The sequence below is a fragment of the Brachyistius frenatus genome, unplaced genomic scaffold (genome assembly GCF_029030835.1).
Source record: "Brachyistius frenatus isolate BFR_SWC_R1_liver_20210118 unplaced genomic scaffold, ASM2903083v1 Contig_41, whole genome shotgun sequence".
Classification (NCBI taxonomy): Eukaryota; Metazoa; Chordata; class Actinopteri; family Embiotocidae; genus Brachyistius; species Brachyistius frenatus.
In genome coordinates this window covers 35,916-55,056 of record NW_027210640.1, presented here as the reverse complement: position 1 = coordinate 55,056, position 19,141 = coordinate 35,916, and the positions used below count along the sequence as shown (strand labels likewise).

The following is a 19,141-nucleotide window of genomic DNA, read 5'->3' as shown; positions in this document are numbered from 1 at the left end:
TTTGTTAGGAAGTTGTGAAAAATGCCCAGAATTTCCTAAAGTGATGTCTGCTTGTTACTTTCAGTCTTTAACACAAAGATATTCGTTTTACCATGACCTGAAACAAAGAAAGCAGAACAAACCAGATGAGGAGCGTGGCCTTAGTGCTTCGACCATTCAGACAACATTTGGGTCTGATCTCTTAATCCATGAATCACCTTATCGATTCAGCTCTATATTGTAGAAAGGAAACAAATTTCCAATCTGAGAGTTCATCTGCATCAGAAAATATTCTGCACCGAGGATGAAAGGGAAAATATGTGAAGAGCAGATGGTCTTTTGAGTGTCGGCTTCTGTCTTTGAAGTGCTGAGGTCTGTGCCGTGGATCCATAGAAGACTCCATTGTGCCGGCAGCGTGAATGACAAACCTGCTCGCCTACCTCACTTCTGCATGCAGAGTGCACGCAGGCTGCCGGCCGGCCGCCAGCAGCCCCACAGGGCTCCAGAGGCTCCTCTTTGTTTTGGAGTACGGTCACTGAATCACTGCAGAAGAATTAGGTGCCTCCGCGTTTATACACCATATCACTTCACAGTCGAGTCCCTGACGAGTGCTTGTAGGCCGGGCATCGAAATATGAATCCATGGCTACGTCTGCTTCGGATGTTGATGTTGGTCCGTTTTTGGCAGTGTAAGAATATTAGTCAGCAACGGCTGAAATAACAAAAAAAGATTTATGTGGATGTTTACTCAAAGTAACTTCTCCAGCTCGAGCCTCGCTTCACCAGTAATGGAAACTAACGACTATCTATAGCTGATTGGAAGGTCATTCACATATCAACAGGTTTCATAAAGCAGAACATTTTCACTGAGTTAGTTTGTGTAGCTTGTGGCAGACTGATTGCTGGCTCACAGATCTAAAATGTAAATAAGGCAGAGTTTGAGAGATGTGATATCATAAGATATGCGCATTTATTATAATATTCTTAGCTATTATAGTGAAAAGATCAGAACATCGGTCGTACAATCACAGATTTGAGTAGGTGGCTGCTCTTCTTGCCGTCCGGTGTTGTGGTCGTCTGCCTACTTTGTACTGTGGGTCGGTGTCTGTCTGCGTGCTTTTGGCCAACATAAAGAGAAGCAGGACTCAAACATTCCCCCAGTTATGCTGAATTGGCCTCTTTGTCACTCGTGGTTTACAAGGCTCTTTTTTTTTTTTTTTTCTTCTTCTTCTTCTTCTTCTCCTTCATGGGCTGAAGTCTCTTTCATACCGCACGTCTCTCTTTATTTAGCCCCGGCTTCACCCTCACACCCAAAAAACACTCAAATCAGGATGTCTTAGTTCCCTAATTCGTATCGTTTGTGAAAAGGCCAGAAATCATGTGTCTTCCTCTACTTTTCTGCTTGAATATTTTCCTACCAGCCCATTTTTGTCACCGAGGGGAAGTCATCTCTGAGCTGTAAAGGCCAACAAGTGTGGTGCATACGATCCCTGTTGGTGCCGAATGAGCATGTACTGCTGTTGTACAGTTTCTAAGTTAAGTAGGAGGAAAAACATAAATAGGAGAGTGCAATTTTAATGAGTCATGAAATTATTTTGATGTTTAAAAAAAAAAAAAAAAAAAACATGAACAAAATGTAAATATTTGAAAGGTATTTCTTTAGTCCTCTACGACAGTGAGTTGGGTATATTTGAGGGCGGGGCTGCGACTGGAATATTAAGACAGATGAAACAATCAGTCAGAAAAATTACATAAAACACTGATAATAAACATTATTGCAGATTTATCTGACTGATGAAAGTTGCCAGTTGGGAATACATGGAAAAATAATGGCAAATGCATACTTCAGTCTGGACTAATGTTCACTGTATATTTAGCTCTTTGGTTATGTTTCTGTTAGTTAGTATGAACACATGAAAAAGTAAATAATTAATCTTTCATAATCTTTGTCTTAAATTAGATTTAGGGACAAGAAATATTTATTTTTCAGGGAAAGTCCTTTGCTGGTTAATTCTGTCCTAGGCCTAGTGGATAAATGAGTAATATTGTCCTCGAACAACAAAAGGTCTCGAGTGCTCAGAAGGTCAAACACAAAAAAAAAGTTCAAAAAGAAGGGCGGGGGAAGAGTCCAACCGTGGCACTCGACTGGCAAAATAGGAAACGGCTTCATTCAGGTGGTTATTTCACAGTGAAGTTCTATAAACAAGATGCTCGTAGACGTTAAAACCAAACTGAGTTACAACCCACGTTTAGCGGCACAAACAGCCCTCTTCATCCCTCAGGACGATCGCAGGCGAATGAGAACTGCCGACACCTGAACAAGAAGCCGATCGACCGGCAGGTGACTGATACAAAGTCCTTTTGTCCTGCCCGATGGCGCCACATCACTGCCATGTTCCCAAATGCAGATACACGCATGATGCTGCCAAACACTTGAGAGAAAGATGTTGTTTGGTCTGATGGAATTCCTCATAATGAGATTGTCCACTGATTACATGATGTACACGTCAGACTGCTTTTGCCGCCGCTTCTTCTTAGTATATTGGAGCCCGATATCAGATGGTTGGCCAGAATCCTTTTTGCACAGAGAACAGAGCACCTGCATCATCCCAGCTCTCTCCTTATCTCCCTGCTATGTTATGCACAATGTGGGCTGCTGAGAGATTCCAGCGTTTTGACACCATAATGCAATGCAGCGATATCGTTGCATCACTATATTAAGACTGTGGAAGAGGGTAGAAAAACACGAGCCATATTCATTTGTGCATTGTTTGCTTCGAGGTGGAGAAATGTGTGATAGTTAAATCTCCTATTTTCCAAGGTGGCTAGTTGTCTAAGTTTTTAGATAATCTCTTTTACCGACTGGCAGGATTGTGAAAAAAACGCGTTCTCATGGCCATCATCAGATTTCTCATTTCTTCTTCTAAACATCCCTCTCAGAGCTACTTGCTTACACTCCCCATTATCATGTTTTAAGACTTTGGGATAGAGAGCATGTGACTTCCCTTTGTACATGCTTTATTTTGTGGACCTAGCAGTGTAAACATTGGAGATAGCGTGTCCCTGTTTGACCTGCTGACTCATAACAAGCTCAGATATTAGCTGAACTTTTTATTAATTAAGAATGAAGCTAAAAAGTCCGGAGATAGGCGGCATGATATACAGCACATGGAATTAAACTGCGCAGACACGTCTTATGTGACATCTTGGTGGTTATTTGTCTTGCATCTTTGAACAACGAGGCAATACAAAGTGCTTTACACAAAGAAAATAAAATAAAACCAACAACAATATAAAAAGACACAAATAGGTTACTGGAATATTAAACTGAAATAAGATCAGATAAGCTTTATAAATGTGCGTGCGTGCGCCTTTTTTCCCCCTCCTGCTCTCCGGTTCTGCTCATTATCCAGACCTAGACTGGACGCGCTTCAAGGTCAGAGCTGTGAGGCACCAGCTGACATTTTCATTTTGCCGGAGCCCTTCCTTCTCTTATCACCTGTCAGCACTTTTGCAGGTTCACCACACGGACTCACAGTTTCGATAATAGGAGGAAACGGTCCTGTTCTTGTGGTCGTATAGAAAGTCACGGAATGATTGGCCAATGAGCGAGTTAGATCGTTAAGGCAAATGTTTCTCAGTAGGTCAATGTTCCTGTCTTGTTCAGCCGCCCTGCCTTCGATTCAGTCACATTTAACGTTTCATAGGTGAAAGCTGGCCACTTAATGTGTCCTGCTGTTTGCTCCTGAGCAGGGAGGTCAAGTCCCCTCTATCAGGCTTGAACACATCTCTTTAGATGATAAGTAATCAGGGTACTTTTGTTTCATTGACTATGAATTATATTATTGTGTTGTTTTTTGTGTCAGGCTAACATCAATCTAATAATCCAATCCATCTGGGTCTTTTTTTAATTTTTTTATTGTGTAAGGGAAACCTAATCTAGAACATGTCCTTTCTTTCTGGTGATGTTAGTGAATCAGGGATCAAGGTTTGTACTCACTACATCTTCATCAGCCAAATACTTGGTGTTAAAACAAAAAAATATAAGAATAGGTCAACTCCTCTTTAAGTTAGACGCTCGGGCCGGTCAGCAGAACGGTCTGGATTCGGAGATTCCTCAAAGAAAGTACCTTTGGCTGTAAAAATGGACAAAGACAAATGTGACGTGTAACATGTTCGTTAGCTTTTGACCGGAGTTAATGTCTGTGAGAGGCACAATCTTTATTGCTTTTTACCCTGGCTCTGCCCCCCTCGTCTGCTTAAGTCCTCAGTTCATTCCACTTTGTTTGGGTTGCTATCAGAATCTCATAAAAAAAAAATAATAATTAAAAAAAAAAGCCCTGCACTGTTGCCAAGCTGAAAGCCTCTTAGACAAGATTCACGGAATAGTGAAGCACAGATGATATTAAAATGATTAAACTGATGTAAGTTCCTGCTACTCAGGATTAGGTTTGAAAATATTAATCAGAGTATACGAGATGAGTAAAGTTCATTTTGTAAGACGCTGGCCAATATTCAGTATGCGTGATAAATCGGTGGTGTAAATTTTGACAAAAATTTCCGTACATGAATCCTCGAACTGTTGTTGAAGAATCTTGCCAAGCTTAGTCAGCTTTTTGTTTTTCCCTCTCGGCGGCCAGTTGTTGACGGCTGCCAGTGTGGCACCATATGGACGAGCAAACAGCTGCAGGGGGTTTGAAGAATGCCATCCGCTGCTACTGCGGGGTGACACTCTTTATCCCTTTGCTTTAAACTGACACATGGCAATCTCACACTTGCACGTTCTCACTTGGGGAGAAGTTAGCTTCCATTCCAGCATTAAACTAATGTTCTTATCCCCAGTGATTTACACTGAGGGGCATCCAGCTGAAATCGAGATAATGAGTTTTACAAGGCACAATTACCAAAAGGATGCAGCTGCATTCAAATATGTGAACTGTTCGAGCTTCACTATTGTCCGGAAAATAAACGGGCCTTTCTGATTCTTACTACTGCTAAATGGTTATAGATGTGCAAACATACATTATCTGAAGGCCACAACTGAGCTGCTGGACATAACTGTTGAGACACGACTAACAGCAGGAGAAAAATAATGCTCTGTCACAGATTCAGTATTTAAGATATTAACCTATTGTCCTACCTGTCTTTCACTATTCTAATCTCTCGGTGGTTCTTTTTGCACCTTTTTAAATGCATTTTTCTCTTAAAGACTATGATTTGTGGTTACGTTGTGCAACATGAAGTCAGACTTTATGGGATTATTCAAGTGTAAATTCTTGTCCAGTGTCCAGTCCTCACAAGGGGGTTGAACACAAGCTGTCTGGGTGTTTCGGTGATTATGTTCACCTTAGTTCAAATCCCTGTTCCAGCTGCTTTTCTGCTAATATGTAAAATATAGAAATATCTCCAGTAGTTGCGGTGGCACTCGTTTTAGATATTGTATTTAATTCTTTTAAATATACACAAGTCCAGGATTTACTATACAAACATTATTAGAACATTTTTAATCAGCCAATTATCTACCTTTCTTACACTGAAGTAAAGCCACAGTGATGTGTTAAAATCCGTAGATTTACATTAAAAGGAGCAGAGATTAATTTGCGGGGCCTGAGCTGGGATGATGGATTTGAGTTTCTCCTCAACCTGCTGTGGTATTCTGAAGCTCGCAGGCTGCAGATCCTGTGGAGAACCAAGCTGTGCCTCGTCACGTTTTAAAGGGCAGCGTGCCAGACCTGATTTCAGCCCTGCGGCATGACCCAAAATGGCAGCTCTGAGTTTGGCTGCCTCTAATGGTGTGTGTGCGTCTGCATGTGCTGGTGTCAGAACGCTACAAGTATGTCACATCATGCGCTACAGTTGTAGTTTCCGGGGGCTGTAATTGTGGAATATGGGGTATTGAATTGTTCCAAGTAGATTGACGTACCTCGTGTGTTTAAAAATGGATGTGTAGATGTATAAATAAAATGCAAATATTTGACAAAACATTGTAGAGCATCATGTGGTAAATAATAAAGATGTCAGGCTGCCATTGAACTTGATGGCCTTGAGTTGTGCACGATGTTAAACCTTTGTGTTTTCTTTCCTTACAGAGCCACCATAGAGGAAGTGGAGGGGGATGTGTGCGAGTTGGAATCCAAGCTCGACAAAGTGAGTACCACCCATGAAAAACATTTGCTTAATTGTTCATTTGCTCCACTGTGCGAACTGGCAGCTACAAAGGCCATCCTGTAAGTGGAAAGGTGCAGTCTTGTCTCTGGCCTTGTTCTAAGTACATTCTCTTGAAGATTGCTTTTTTGAATGAAACTTAATAAAGACATTGTATCTGAAATATATATATATATGTTGCTATATGTATATATGGTGTTAATGTCTTTCAAAAGTATATGAACTGACACACCCATTAAATTGCACTGTGTGCTGTGATTGCACAATTTAGTTGTATAACTGCCCAAAATGATGACTGTGTTTCAGATGTAGCAGGAGTTTGTGCAGATCTGTTCATTGCTGACACAGAGGGAAGTAAACACCCACTGTCAGCCAAATGATGGCTCACCTGTGTCTGATGAATTTACTGTAGGAGCCTTTTTGCCCAGAAGCCTGTATTTCCTAAATGTGAAAAAAAGATGTGAAAAACTGTGTCTGTTGTGGCCATGAGCACTGAATGGAAAAACAAATGGGTGCCATAATACCCCATATGGTTTGTGTTTTTTGGGCCAAACTATGGTGGAAAAAAGGGATGGAGATTTGGGTTGCGGTTGGTGTTAAATCAGAAACAGATTCTGGTCTTTGTATGAGAGCTAGGTGATCTCACCTAACATAAGTCTTGCAGTCAGTTGTCACATTTACCTCGATAACGATGTATTAAAGGTCTCATACTGTATAAATTCAGATTTTCATTTCTTTTGTTATTTTAAGCAGGTCTAAGTGCTATATTATATTGAGTGTCAAAACGCTCAACCCACTGAGAAACACACACAGCTTGTACTCAGAAACCATGTAGTTTGGACTTCTGTAAGTTTGTGAGGTCACAAAGTCGCGCTCATGTCATATGCCCGCCCTCAGCACGGCACTGTCCAACCTTTGTGTGGAAGAAAAACGCCAAACGGTCATTCTGTTGTGCAGCTATCAAGCTACAAGACCAAAGACAGCCTGTGGTTGGCCTGGAGACGTGTCACTTTGAAAAGAGTGACACACTCCTCAGTCAATCTCTTCAGCCAATCAGAAAAGAGGTTATTGACATCAATGTGCCTTAAGGACACAGACACAAAACCGCCTGCTTAAGAGAGGAGAGGATCATTTTATGTGATTAACACCATAACAATATCTTCTCATGAATACCAAGACTGTAAATAAAACACAGAAAAAGTGTGAAATGTGGGGCGCTCTAAAAGATGACTTTCCAGATTGAGTTGTGCACTTACAGACGCTGAAGATGAGGAACTTTTGTCCTCTCTCTGTCATAGTTTAACATCTGCAGCGTGATTTGCTGACTGTTAAGCACTTGTCCCGAGTGGCTTCTTTTTGTTCTGCTTCACTTCAGTAAGTAACTGCAAACTTTCACATGGGAACCAATGTTTTTAATGGTAATAAATTCTGGCCTTTTGCTCCCTGTGGATGGTTCAGATTACATTCTCACTCCAGATGAACTGCATTTCAGTTTGTTTCATTCTCTCTGTTCAAATGAACCAGTGCAATAAACCAACCTTATTGTGTTCAGAATCCGAATCAGCTTTATTGGCCAGGTATGTTTACACATACAAGGAATTTGACTCTGGTTGTAGCTTCTCTCTCAGGGTGCAAAAAACAAAACAGACAGACATAAATACAACAAATAGACATATATACAGCTAAGAAACAAATATATACACCGAAACAATGGTGCAATTGCACCTCGTGCAGATGGTGCTGATGCGGTTGGGTGTCGTGCAAAACGTCCAGTGATGTTGAAGATGTTGTGTGTTGAGCAGATTGACGGCCTGCGGGTAGAAACTGTTCTTGTGTCTGGTGATCTTGGTGCACATCGCTCTGTAGCGCCTCCCAGAGGGGAGGAGCTGGAACAGAGGGTGACCAGGGTGGGATGGATCTGCAGAGATGCTACCGACCCGTTTCCTGACTCTAGATGTGTGTAAGTTTGGGAGGGGGGGGCTGATTGTCCAGGTGCTGGATGTGATGTTTCCCAGCCTCACCTGCTGCGTCCTCACAGTCAGGAAGTTTGTGATCCACTGACAGGTGGAAGCTGGCACGGTGAGCTGGGTGAGCTTGGCGTGGAGGGTGTCCGGGATGATGGTGTTGTACGCCAAGCTGAAGTCCACAACCTGACAGTATTGGTAATTGGTAGTTAGACCCTGTCCCGATAGCGAACCAGTCCCTCCTCCCAGTTGATCCCTGCAGAGTTTAAAGTATGTTCACAAGTTGAGAGCGAGGCCTCGAGCTTGGAAGAAGCCACTTCATTGTTCCTGGACTTACAGTCTTACAGAGTCCCACCCTCCTCCTCACCCAGCCTAGTTTCCCCTTTTGCTGTGGAGAGGAAGGATCTGCCAGGGAGTGGGTGTGTTCGTGTCTGTCGCTCCGATAGTGTGTGCATGTGTACGTGTTGAACTGGGTGGAGTCGTGCCTACAGAGACCAGAGTTCAACATTTTTGTGCAGCTTTGTACCTGCCTGACCAGGAAACACCAAGCCACATTGAATCAAAAGTAAACAATATTAAATCTGCTCCTATAAAGGCTCACAAGATGGTGCGTAAACAGATTAAAACCATAACAGTGGATATGTGGTGGCTTCAAAGAGCAAGGTGTAGGATTTAGTGGCATCTAGTGGTAAGGTTAAAGATTGCAACCGATTGCCTTCGCTTCACCTTCCCCCTTTGAAGCAAAAAAGAGAATCAACAGCGACTGCGTAAACATATCGTAAACATGAGAAATAACCCTATCTAGATCCGTGTTTGGTTTGTCCCTTCTGGGCTGCTGTAGAAACATGGCAGTGCAACATGGCGGACTCTGTGGAAGAGGACCCGCTCCCTATGTAGATGGGAAGGGCTCATTTTAAGGTAATGAAAACATAATGGGTTTTGGTTTCAGCTGATTTTACACTAATGAAAATACATAATTATGAATATTATATTACATTTCTGTCAATATCTCTCCATAAATACTACACACTGAAGACATGATTTAACTTTCATTTTCTTAAGCAAATCAAATAGAGAAATGAAAAAGCCAAATGTCTACCTGAAAGAGTTCAAAACTACATTTTATAAGAAATAATGTACTCAATAGAGAAGCAAACAAAACAAAAAAACATTAAATGAAATGAAAATAAGTTGTGGTTGTACTAAATAGCAAACTAAATATATTTGTATATAACAGGGGAAGTTATTTTCATTTATTTTCATTTCAGGTCGTATTCAAAATGAATGAATGAAGTTTGAATTCCTGTTTCGTTAATCTAAACCAAACGGTTATAAAATGTCACTGTTTTAAAAACCAAATAAATATAACATGCCAACAACAGATTGTGATAAGAAGAGTGTCACGTGCAAAAAACAAAAGGAAATATTTTATTCAAATGCAAAGGAAATACAGAGCCTGGTGGTGAGAAATGTGTATATATGCACTGTTCACTCTGTTCTGTAAGACCTCATACTGTGTGTAATAGTTCCTTACCTGCCCAAAGACAAACACTTTTTAAAGTTACTATTTTGATTTCTTATCTTTTAAACTGTTTGATTGACTTCTGATCATGTACTAATCAGTGAAGGGAGTCACGCAGAATTTGCACATTTGGTGTGGTTGTTGAACTAGATGCAGATTCAGGCTGTGTCGTCTACTGTGTGGGAGTGGATGGAGAACGCTGAGGATTTGTTTTGCGAGTTTACGTAATCTGGAATTATCTTTTCCCCCAGTGAGTCAGATAAGAAAGAAGTGCCTGTTGTTAATTAGCAAGAATCTGAGTAAGCACGAAGGATCCTGTATTTTAGTGTGATTTCTTTTCTCTTCAGCTCCAGGTTTCACCAAATTTAGGATTCCTGAATCTATTTTTAGCAGCAGACCTCAAACAGTTTTTAATAAGAGCAATGCCCTGAAGAAATGACTGGCACTTTTACTAATTTCTATTCACCCAGGTGTTATTTTCTATTGAAGTATTTCTTTTCTATTAACGCATTTCTTCTTTTCTCTCTTGAAACATTGACGCCTGCCTGGTTCTCTGTCCTTCTCTAGCTGGTGAAGTTGTGTATCGGGATGATTGATGCTGGAAAAGCCTACAACGCAGCCAACAAGCAGTTTGTTAGCGGGATCCGCGAGCTTGCCCAGCAGTCCACCAGAGATGAGGTCATCGAGGTAAACTAAAAATAATCTTGCTTGATCTGAACCGTAGGAAGTCTTTACTCTTACTCGTTACTCTTTTAAATTACTTGGTAAACATTGTACATTTGTAAAATAAAGAAACATAAGAGTTTGAATCTTTACAGTGTAAAATTGTGACTGACTTCTTAGTTGTTCCCTAATCTGAAGAAACCTGTACTTCCTCTCTGTTTGCACACATTGCCTTGTTTTCTGTATTGAGTGTTTTCATGCTTGATGACATTACCAGTTTAAAATAACGAACGTTACTGAAAGCTCATGCTGTCCACTGGGTCTTGCAGGGGTCAGATGTTATGTTTTGTTTTCTCTTCAGAGTTTTGCATGGCGAGGCAATCAGCACTTCCTCTGTGCCTTTGTGTAGTTTGTTCACTGCCTTTCCATTAGGTTTGAACTTCAGCTCCTGCATGTATTTGGGGACTCATTAAACCAAAACAATTCTTTCTCAAAGTGCTATTGGTTCTCCAAATAGATGAGGGTTTGCTTTGATTCATACCTGAGCTGTTTGTATCTGTGGTGTGGCATGCAACAGAAATGTGCATTTCATCTCATTTGTGCAACCATGTTTTAATACAGAGCTGGTTATTATTGTTCACCCTCTGCTATTCTGTGTTTTAAGGTCTTTGCGCACCGGGTGTGACGAATAAATGACATAAAAATGCAAAATAGTTTCTAGCAAGTATTTCGCACTAAAACTATTCATACCGGCAGTGAGGTGAATTTGTGACAGTTTAAAAAAAAAAGTTTCAATTGATTCGCACCAGCTCATTCTTCAGAAAATGTGATGAATTCTAATGAGCAAACATCTTTTTAACATCAGCGCGACTGCTAGTAAAGTATTAATATATACCACTGTAGGACGTGTAAGTCAAGTACAGCATCTGAATAAATATTCTCCACGGTGGAAACTCAGGATGTCACAATACCTGAAATATATAAGGTGATTGGTTGATGCCTTTATTTGTGGTGCAAATAAATGTCGCTTTATATCGCTTCACATAACCAAAACAACACTTGAAACAAATATATTGCCGTGTGAAGGTTTTGCTCGAAAAAACGGTCCCGGTGTGTGAAGGCCTTCGTTCTCATATTCGTACTTTTCACCGTTAAGTGTACATGGACACATTCTCTCGTTGCTCACCTTCACTGCTGTCCTCCTTTTCTCTCCACAGTCAAGTCTCACTAAGTTTGCCGAGAGCCTGCAGGAGATGATCAACTATCACACGGTACGCTGTCACTGCCATGTGAAACCGGATGCACTGTCATTATTTTATTTTTTTTTCCCCCCCCCTGACAGCCGGGTGATGATAAAACCCAGACGGGCTGATGGTCTGCAACAGCTCTTTAACTGTCAGAGTTTATATTTACTGCTGGGAAAAACAGCAACCCACTACGAGACGGAGAGGAAGGGCCACTGGTTTGAGAAAGAGAGAGGCAGAAAATGTGCAAGGAGCACTTTTTCAAAGGCTTAGCCTGGAAATGACCCTTTGTGGTGGAACATGAAAAAAGCGGCTATAATAAGCAGCTTCCAGGTGGGATTTCATATTACTGTAAAAAAAAAAAAAAAAAGTGAAGCAGGATGTTGCTGAAGACGGCGTGACTTTGCAGAAAACACTGCCCTCCATAAAAAGTGGTTAAAAGAAAGCTCTTTGGGTCAGCTGCAAAAACATCCATCTAACCATTTATCATAGCCATGGTTTAATGTCACCAAAAGCTTTGGAATTTCTTGTCACATAAAAAAACAAAACAGCATTACTTCTTCCACCATAAAAAGTCCACGGTATAGAGAGAAGAGTTTCCTGTCTCATAAAATCTGTTCGCTGCGTCTCATGTTGTGGACTGTTGGAATCTAGCTGTTGGAATAAATCATACATTACTGAGGGAGGCATGGTTATAGGTTTTTACGATGTGGTTGTCATCCCTGAGATGGATGAAACACAAGAACATTCACAGCCTCATTCAGAGTAATATTATAGGTATTCTGTTGGCGTATGGTATTCTAATGCACTCCATTTCAAACCACTACATCATGGATGACAAATAAACATGATGCCTTCTTCCATGTTATCGGACTCTTCAAGGAGCTGAGCAGGACAGATTAGACAAAGTCGCTGTATCTCCAGTGTCCGCTTGTTCGACTCCTCAGTCTATAGTCGGCATTAAACTGACATTTGAAAATGGAGTCACAACTTTCCTCTGTCCTCTAATTAGGACTGTCTCGGTCGCAGCGAGGAGGAACAGGATGAGCTGGAGGCTTTTTATTTTTTTTTCCTACACTGAATGTTCTTCTCCTGATCACCCTTGTCAAGTCTTGTCTCTATTAGCTCTCCACAACACATCCAGAGAGGTTTTACAGCCAGCATTAAGGTCCTGTTGTTAGTTTAACTCGACTCACTGTTAGAATAAACAGCGGTAGCCGGATTTACTGGCACTGCAACTTATAAACCACACAATTAATTGATGAAAACAAAAAACAAAAGTCAGGAAATTCATCTGTAATTAAAGTAATAATTAGGTACAGCCAGAATTTTATTCATATTTTTCTCATGAACTAAATGGTTTGAAACTTTATTGTTTATGTAGTTGTTAGGGCAGAAGGCAGCTATACATTTAGCCATAACAGGATGAAAGGGAAAACAACACATGAAATATATTTCAACGTGAAGTTTTGATCAGTTTTGTTCTGGTTTGGTTGAATTAGCTTCTTTAGACAGTCTTCTTTCTGCCTGTATTGTCTCCTAACGAGTATCCCATAAGAGCTGCAGGGTGGGCAGAAGATAATGAGTCTTACTTCCCCAAGTCCTCTCATTAGCTCCATAGACAAGCCCCCTAAAAGCCTCCAGGGGCAACAGCACAGGCCTGCGACTGTTACTCATCAGTTGAGACTGTGGCCACGTCAGCTGACTGTCAGATAGGTTTCTGCCACTCAGCGATCTTTCGGCACATGATCCCTCAAACACAGAGCTCAATCTGTTTGTCACTGGTCGCCTCTCCCGGCAACACTGCTCATATTGTCTTGTCCGACTGCAAAATTGGAATTGAAAGACTATTTAAAGCGTCTTTTTGCCCAGTGGCTCATTCTTGAGGAAGCATGCAGGTTAACGAGGGTATGACTCACAAGCAAGAGTAAGCAAATTGCGTCATTTCTCGTGTTTATGTCTTTATGAGGGGAGTTTACAAAGTCAGCGTGTTTGTGTAAATTTAGCAGCTTAATTGCAGCCTGTGATGTTAACAAAAATCCTCCTAAACAGAGGGACTGAATGCTGACTTGCAAATCATGCTATGGCCTAGAAAAATAATTGTTATTATCATCTTTTTTATGCTTTCTTACAGAAGTTCCTGAACGTGTTTAATGCTTGAATTAACTAGAGAGAAGCCTTTTTTTTTTTTTCCAAGTGTGAAGAAGGAATCACTCACTATTTCTCTTTCTTCACAGATATTATTCGATCAGGCCCAGAGATCAATCAAGATCCAGCTTCAAACATTTATCAAAGAGTGAGTATTGATTGACAAAAGATGAATAAAACTAGTTGTTTCTCTGAGCACCCTCGGCTTTGATGACTTGTATGACATCATATCGAAAGCAGACACACTGAACATATGTGAACATAATATGCCTGCATTTAAGCAATAAATGAGGAATAGAGAAAAATACTGTTTAAATTATAGATGTACATTAGCAGCTGAGGTGATAATGCAAAATTGTGTAGGATCATATTTTTTATTTAAAAAAGAGACCTCCTATCTCAGTGTTTCCAGCCTCCTAATACAGCTCAGAAATTCAGACTGTTTGTATAATTACAGGAAGTAGTGGCAGCTCTGGTTTATTTCATTATAAGGATTAGCAGGTTTTGCCCCAGGCACACCAGGGCTGAACACCCACATTCACAACATCCATACTTCTCAGAGCTGGCTGCGAAATATGCTCCCTCACATGCTCCCTGGCTAAAACCACCAAAGAACGAATGTGGGGCGGACAGTTTGAGGACATGAGTGTCAGGTCAAGTAGTTTCAGCTAAGACCTTTGTTTGTTTTAACATTCTTGGATTTCCAGGAGAGCAGGACTTATGAGCTCACCTTTGACCTTTGTCTGTTCCTGTTGCCTGACCATGCTTATATTCCTTCATATTCACCAATCATTTTATTTCCTTTAACGACTCACCTTTCCCCTTACAAGACTATTAAAAACAAAGGGAAATGTCTTACGTGGCCATGGTACCAGACTTTGTGAAAACCCATGAAAGTTTATCCTCAAATTAAGTAAGAATCACACAGCAGATTTGTATTTGTTTCATTTGCATATGTGAGTTCAAGATTATAGTCTGAAATTGTGACACCAGCACAAATGACTCCTGAGTTCTGGCTCTTATTACCAAAGAGCAGTGTATTAAACATCAAGAGCACAACTCGGGTAATAACGTGAGTAGAAATTGTAGAACTGGTCAAGATTATTATCATCAGCGAAGAGACTTTTATTGAACAAACTAATGTATAAAAAATGAATAAGTATCTTGAGCTTTGTTGATAGCTGATTTTTTTTTTTTATGCTTCTGCACCCGTTACAGCCATTGCAGGAGACAGGATATTTTCTAGTTGCATGTCCATCTGTTACCTTTTCGTGAAAGTGGTACCTCAAGTATATCATGAGGGAATTTCTTCAAATTTTTCACAAACATTCACTGGGCCTCGAGGACGAACTGATTCGATTTTAATTGTCAAAGTTCTCTGTGACCTCACAAAACACTTCTGTGGCCATAAGTCAACATGACAAAGTTTCACACAAATGTCTAACAGGATAAAATGAAGTGCCTACATTTTATATCGTAAAGGTCAAAGATACATTTTTACTGTGACAATGTTCTGCCAAAACACTTTTCTGGCCATTATTCAACACCATAACTCAGGAAAGAGAAGGAGACCGTATTTCACATTAACATTGAATAATGCATTGGTAACACTAATCTTGGGCGTCCACCTTGAAACTAGCTGATTGTATATATCTTCTGTGTTAAAGATGTGTGTGAACCATCCATATTTTAAAATTTGTAGCTTCTTTGTCGCAACATCCGTATTTGAAATATTGTCTAGTGTCAGCTTTATTGGCCAAACATGTGAATACATCTAAGGACTGCTTTAAAGTTTCCACTACTTAGATTATAGTAGTCTGTACAGACATGGATGTAAACTGCAACTTGACTGCTTGGTGGAGGCAAACAACCGCGAGGTGTTAATTCTTTTTAGAAACTTAATTCCTCACTCCCACATAATTAAAAATGCGTATATAATAAAACCTGAAGTTATTGTGTTTCGACTGATAAACCTCTTTTCCTCTCCTTTTCTGCGAAGTGACCTGCGCAAGTTCAAAGAAGCCAAGAAGCAATTTGACAAAGTGAGCGAGGAAAAGGAGGCGGCTTTGATCAAGAACGCTCAGGCTCCCCGCAACAAGCAGCATGAAGTGGAGGAGGCCACCAACATCCTCACCGCCACGCGCAAGTGCTTCCGACACATCGTCCTCGACTATGTCTTACAGGTGCAGTGGACTCGCTGTAGGATGTGATTTATAGTGCTCTATTAAATGACAAGTAATTAACGAAAATCCGCATCACAAGAGAAGTCAGTTTGTCTTGTTTCACAGAATCAATGGCCTAATTAGTCATTTCAAGCAGCAGTAGCAGGTCAGTGTATTGTATACTTAGAGAAATGATCCCTTCTATTACAGAAATATTTAAGTCCAAATCTTGCAGAAACATCAAACAGGATGTCGTGTTCTTGATTGTGATGCAGTTTTCAGGGAGACTATACAAGAATAGATTGCTGACATGCAGTTTATAACACAGAAGCTTAGAAAAAGCGGAGCTGCACACTGTCATGTATGGGATTTCTCCAGCCGTCGTGGATTTAGATGTGGAACTTGTAACGCTGAGTCAGGTTAAAAATGACAAGAACACTGAGAGGAATGAACCACAGCTGTGTTTGATTGTGTTCCACCCGAAGTGAAAGGCTGAGGCTCATTCACCTGCCTCCTTCCAGCGGTTCACATCAGAGTGGATTTAACTCAACAGCACAGCAGCAGTGCCTTCAACAGGACACAGGCTGTCACAGTTGTTTTAGTTTCAGCTGTCACAGGACCAGCAATAAAAGAAGGCAGCAGCCATTTTTGATTTTTGCTTGAAAAATGAACAATGACATCACAGTACAGTGTGGCATAATATGCACTCCCGTAGATGGATTAACAAACCAATAAATTACACTGATTTTACATCAGTTGGTGCAACACATGAATGTTTAAATGGATAAGATGCTGCTGTCTCATGTTTATTAATTTCACATTCAGACTCGCATCAGCCTCTACACTGAAGTAAAATGAATACATAAAATGTAACGGTAATCATGCATTATGCAGTACTCTTGGCGTCATGTTTGATGATGTACTGTGGAAGAAAAAATATTCATATTTTTAGGTGTGTACATATATTAATATATATATATATATCACTGAAAGAATAATCTCAGGTCTAACAGTGCTCAAAGAAAGCTGCTTCATTGTGTGCAACATTACAGGACAAATACATTTGAATTTTAATGTTTCATTAATTGGCTATTAACGGACATTTGCTTGCTAAACAGCTGGGTTTTTTTTAGAGGCGGAATCATCCATTTTGTGCAAACGTTTTCCTCGTTCTTAAGTTTGTTCATGTGTTTATATCCTTTTATTTTTTTTTAAAGCTACAAACATGTCTTATACTCTGATCTTTCTCAGTGAACAGTGCTCATGTATCATTGAATACATCAGCTGTGTCCCTGGTCTCTTCTCAGCCATTGCAGCTCTGATGAATGCTTTGTGGTGTCTGATAAGGCAGCTGCCAGCCCTGTTATTGAAACTGCCTCCTAAAGAACAGACAATGCTGTATGAGTTCGCCCCAAAATTAGATGGTGAATAGAAACCCAAAAGTGGGTTTTAATATAGGTTTGGCACTTCTCCAGTGGCCTACTGCACAATCCCTCCCTCATAAAATGAAGCCTGGCTGTGAGACATTAGAGTTTTTATCTTGCCTCTTAGTATGCTTATAGGAAATCTATGATCTAGCAGCAAGCTCAGCTGATTTAGATGGGTCTCATTGAAAGTTTCACAATTGTATAGTGCTGTCAGCACTTTACAGATGTAGCTAACTTCTGCAGCTTCGCTTACAGGAAACATTTCACAGATTTTGACTTTATTTTTCATTCTTTCTAGTTGTTTTTGAGGCATTTTTGCTTAATTATACAGTGCACAGCTTACAGTGACATGCAAGATGGTAAAGGGAGAGGGAAATATATGAGAGGTTCACAATTTAAGAATACCATACTCTTACCATTCTGTGCCACGTAGAGCTCGATCATAAAATGTTCAACTTCAGGGTTGGCTTGATTTACTATCGATGAAGCGTAGAAGAAAAAAAACACGATGCATCTATGTAGTAAAATGGAAAATATCTGATGCAGTAAAATATGATACAGCCCTCTGACTTCACCCTGGCCGATATGTGATCACCCCTGACATAGAAGCCAATGCCTTAAATTTTAATATACACAACAGAAAAGCAGAAGCACCAGAGGTAAGTGGGAGTCTATAATTGGAGAGTTTTATAGGGTAAAATGTAAGCCTAACTTCTGCTTAAACTGTGTCTGTACAGTCCCCACACATGTGGAATTCCCACAACTTACCAAACAATTACCAACTAATTGCTTGCTTGCTCAAGGCTTTTGTGTTGACACTGTACTCCACACTGCCAGTTAAATAACCCTCATTGAGAGGTGCTGCTCCAGTCAAAACTGCTAATTGAGTGTAATCAAGAAAAGGAGGGGGCTTGTAAAAGATGTGATGCATCAGCGGCTGCGGCTTTGAAATGGAAAAATGCGCTTCCTACCAAGGGTGGGAGTTAACATCTGTGTATATACACCAACTGTGGTTAGTGTTGCTAAAAAAAAATAGCTTGACAACCTGTAGCCATGAAATTATCGCTGGCCACAACAGGGATTTAAACTTCAGTGTATCAAAGTGCCCTGAACCTGCTTAAAAGACCACAAAATAGGACCTACTGAACCCAGGTTAATCCATAACCATGAAGCAGAGTGTTGAAATGAATTCAGATGCTGCCCTGACTTCCTGAGTAGCCAGATGCATCACCACATCCAGACAGCAACTCGGCTGTCACACAACAGCTATTGATTCCTGTCAGTAAAATGAAGCTGGCGAGTATCTGTACCTATAATGCTGCTGTAGCGAAAAAATGTCCCCTTGTGGGATTAATAAAGTATCTATCTATCTATCTATCTATCTATCTATCTATCTATCTATCTATCTATCTATCTATCTATCTATCTATCTATCTATCTATCTATCTATCTATCTATCTATCTATCTATCTATCTATCTATCTATCTGTCTGTCTGTCTGTCTGTCTGTCTGTCTGTCTGTCTGTCTGTCTGTCTGTCACGACTCTGCTGCATTTACCCCAGATAACCTCCAGATGAGCCGCACAGATGTAGCTCATTTGGCCAAGAGGCAGAGTCTGACACACACACACACACACACACACACACACACACACACACACACACACACACACACACACACACACACACACACACACACACACACACACACACACACACACACACACACACACACACACACACATAAATACAAATAAACACACAAAGAGACAGGAGGTTACAGTGCAGCAGGGTAGTTGAGGATTATAGGTGAGACAAGCCTCAACCACACTCAAAGGAGTTAACATGAGGCACGCGGCTCCCCCTGG

At 40.6% G+C, this 19,141-nt stretch overlaps 1 protein-coding gene across 4 annotated transcripts in view; it reads left to right on the top strand.

Moving 5' to 3' along the window:
- acap2a (ArfGAP with coiled-coil, ankyrin repeat and PH domains 2a) overlaps positions 1-19,141 on the top strand; it is a 50,625-nt gene that overhangs the window by 6,154 nt on the left and 25,330 nt on the right. For all 4 annotated transcript variants that reach the window (XM_069702234.1, XM_069702231.1, XM_069702233.1 and 1 more), the window contains exons 2-6: positions 6,068-6,125; positions 10,197-10,316; positions 11,510-11,563; positions 13,774-13,832; positions 15,684-15,867. In XM_069702234.1, the coding sequence (XP_069558335.1) occupies positions 6,068-6,125; positions 10,197-10,316; positions 11,510-11,563; positions 13,774-13,832; positions 15,684-15,867 (475 nt within the window). The remainder of the gene's footprint in view (positions 1-6,067; positions 6,126-10,196; positions 10,317-11,509; positions 11,564-13,773; positions 13,833-15,683; positions 15,868-19,141) is intronic.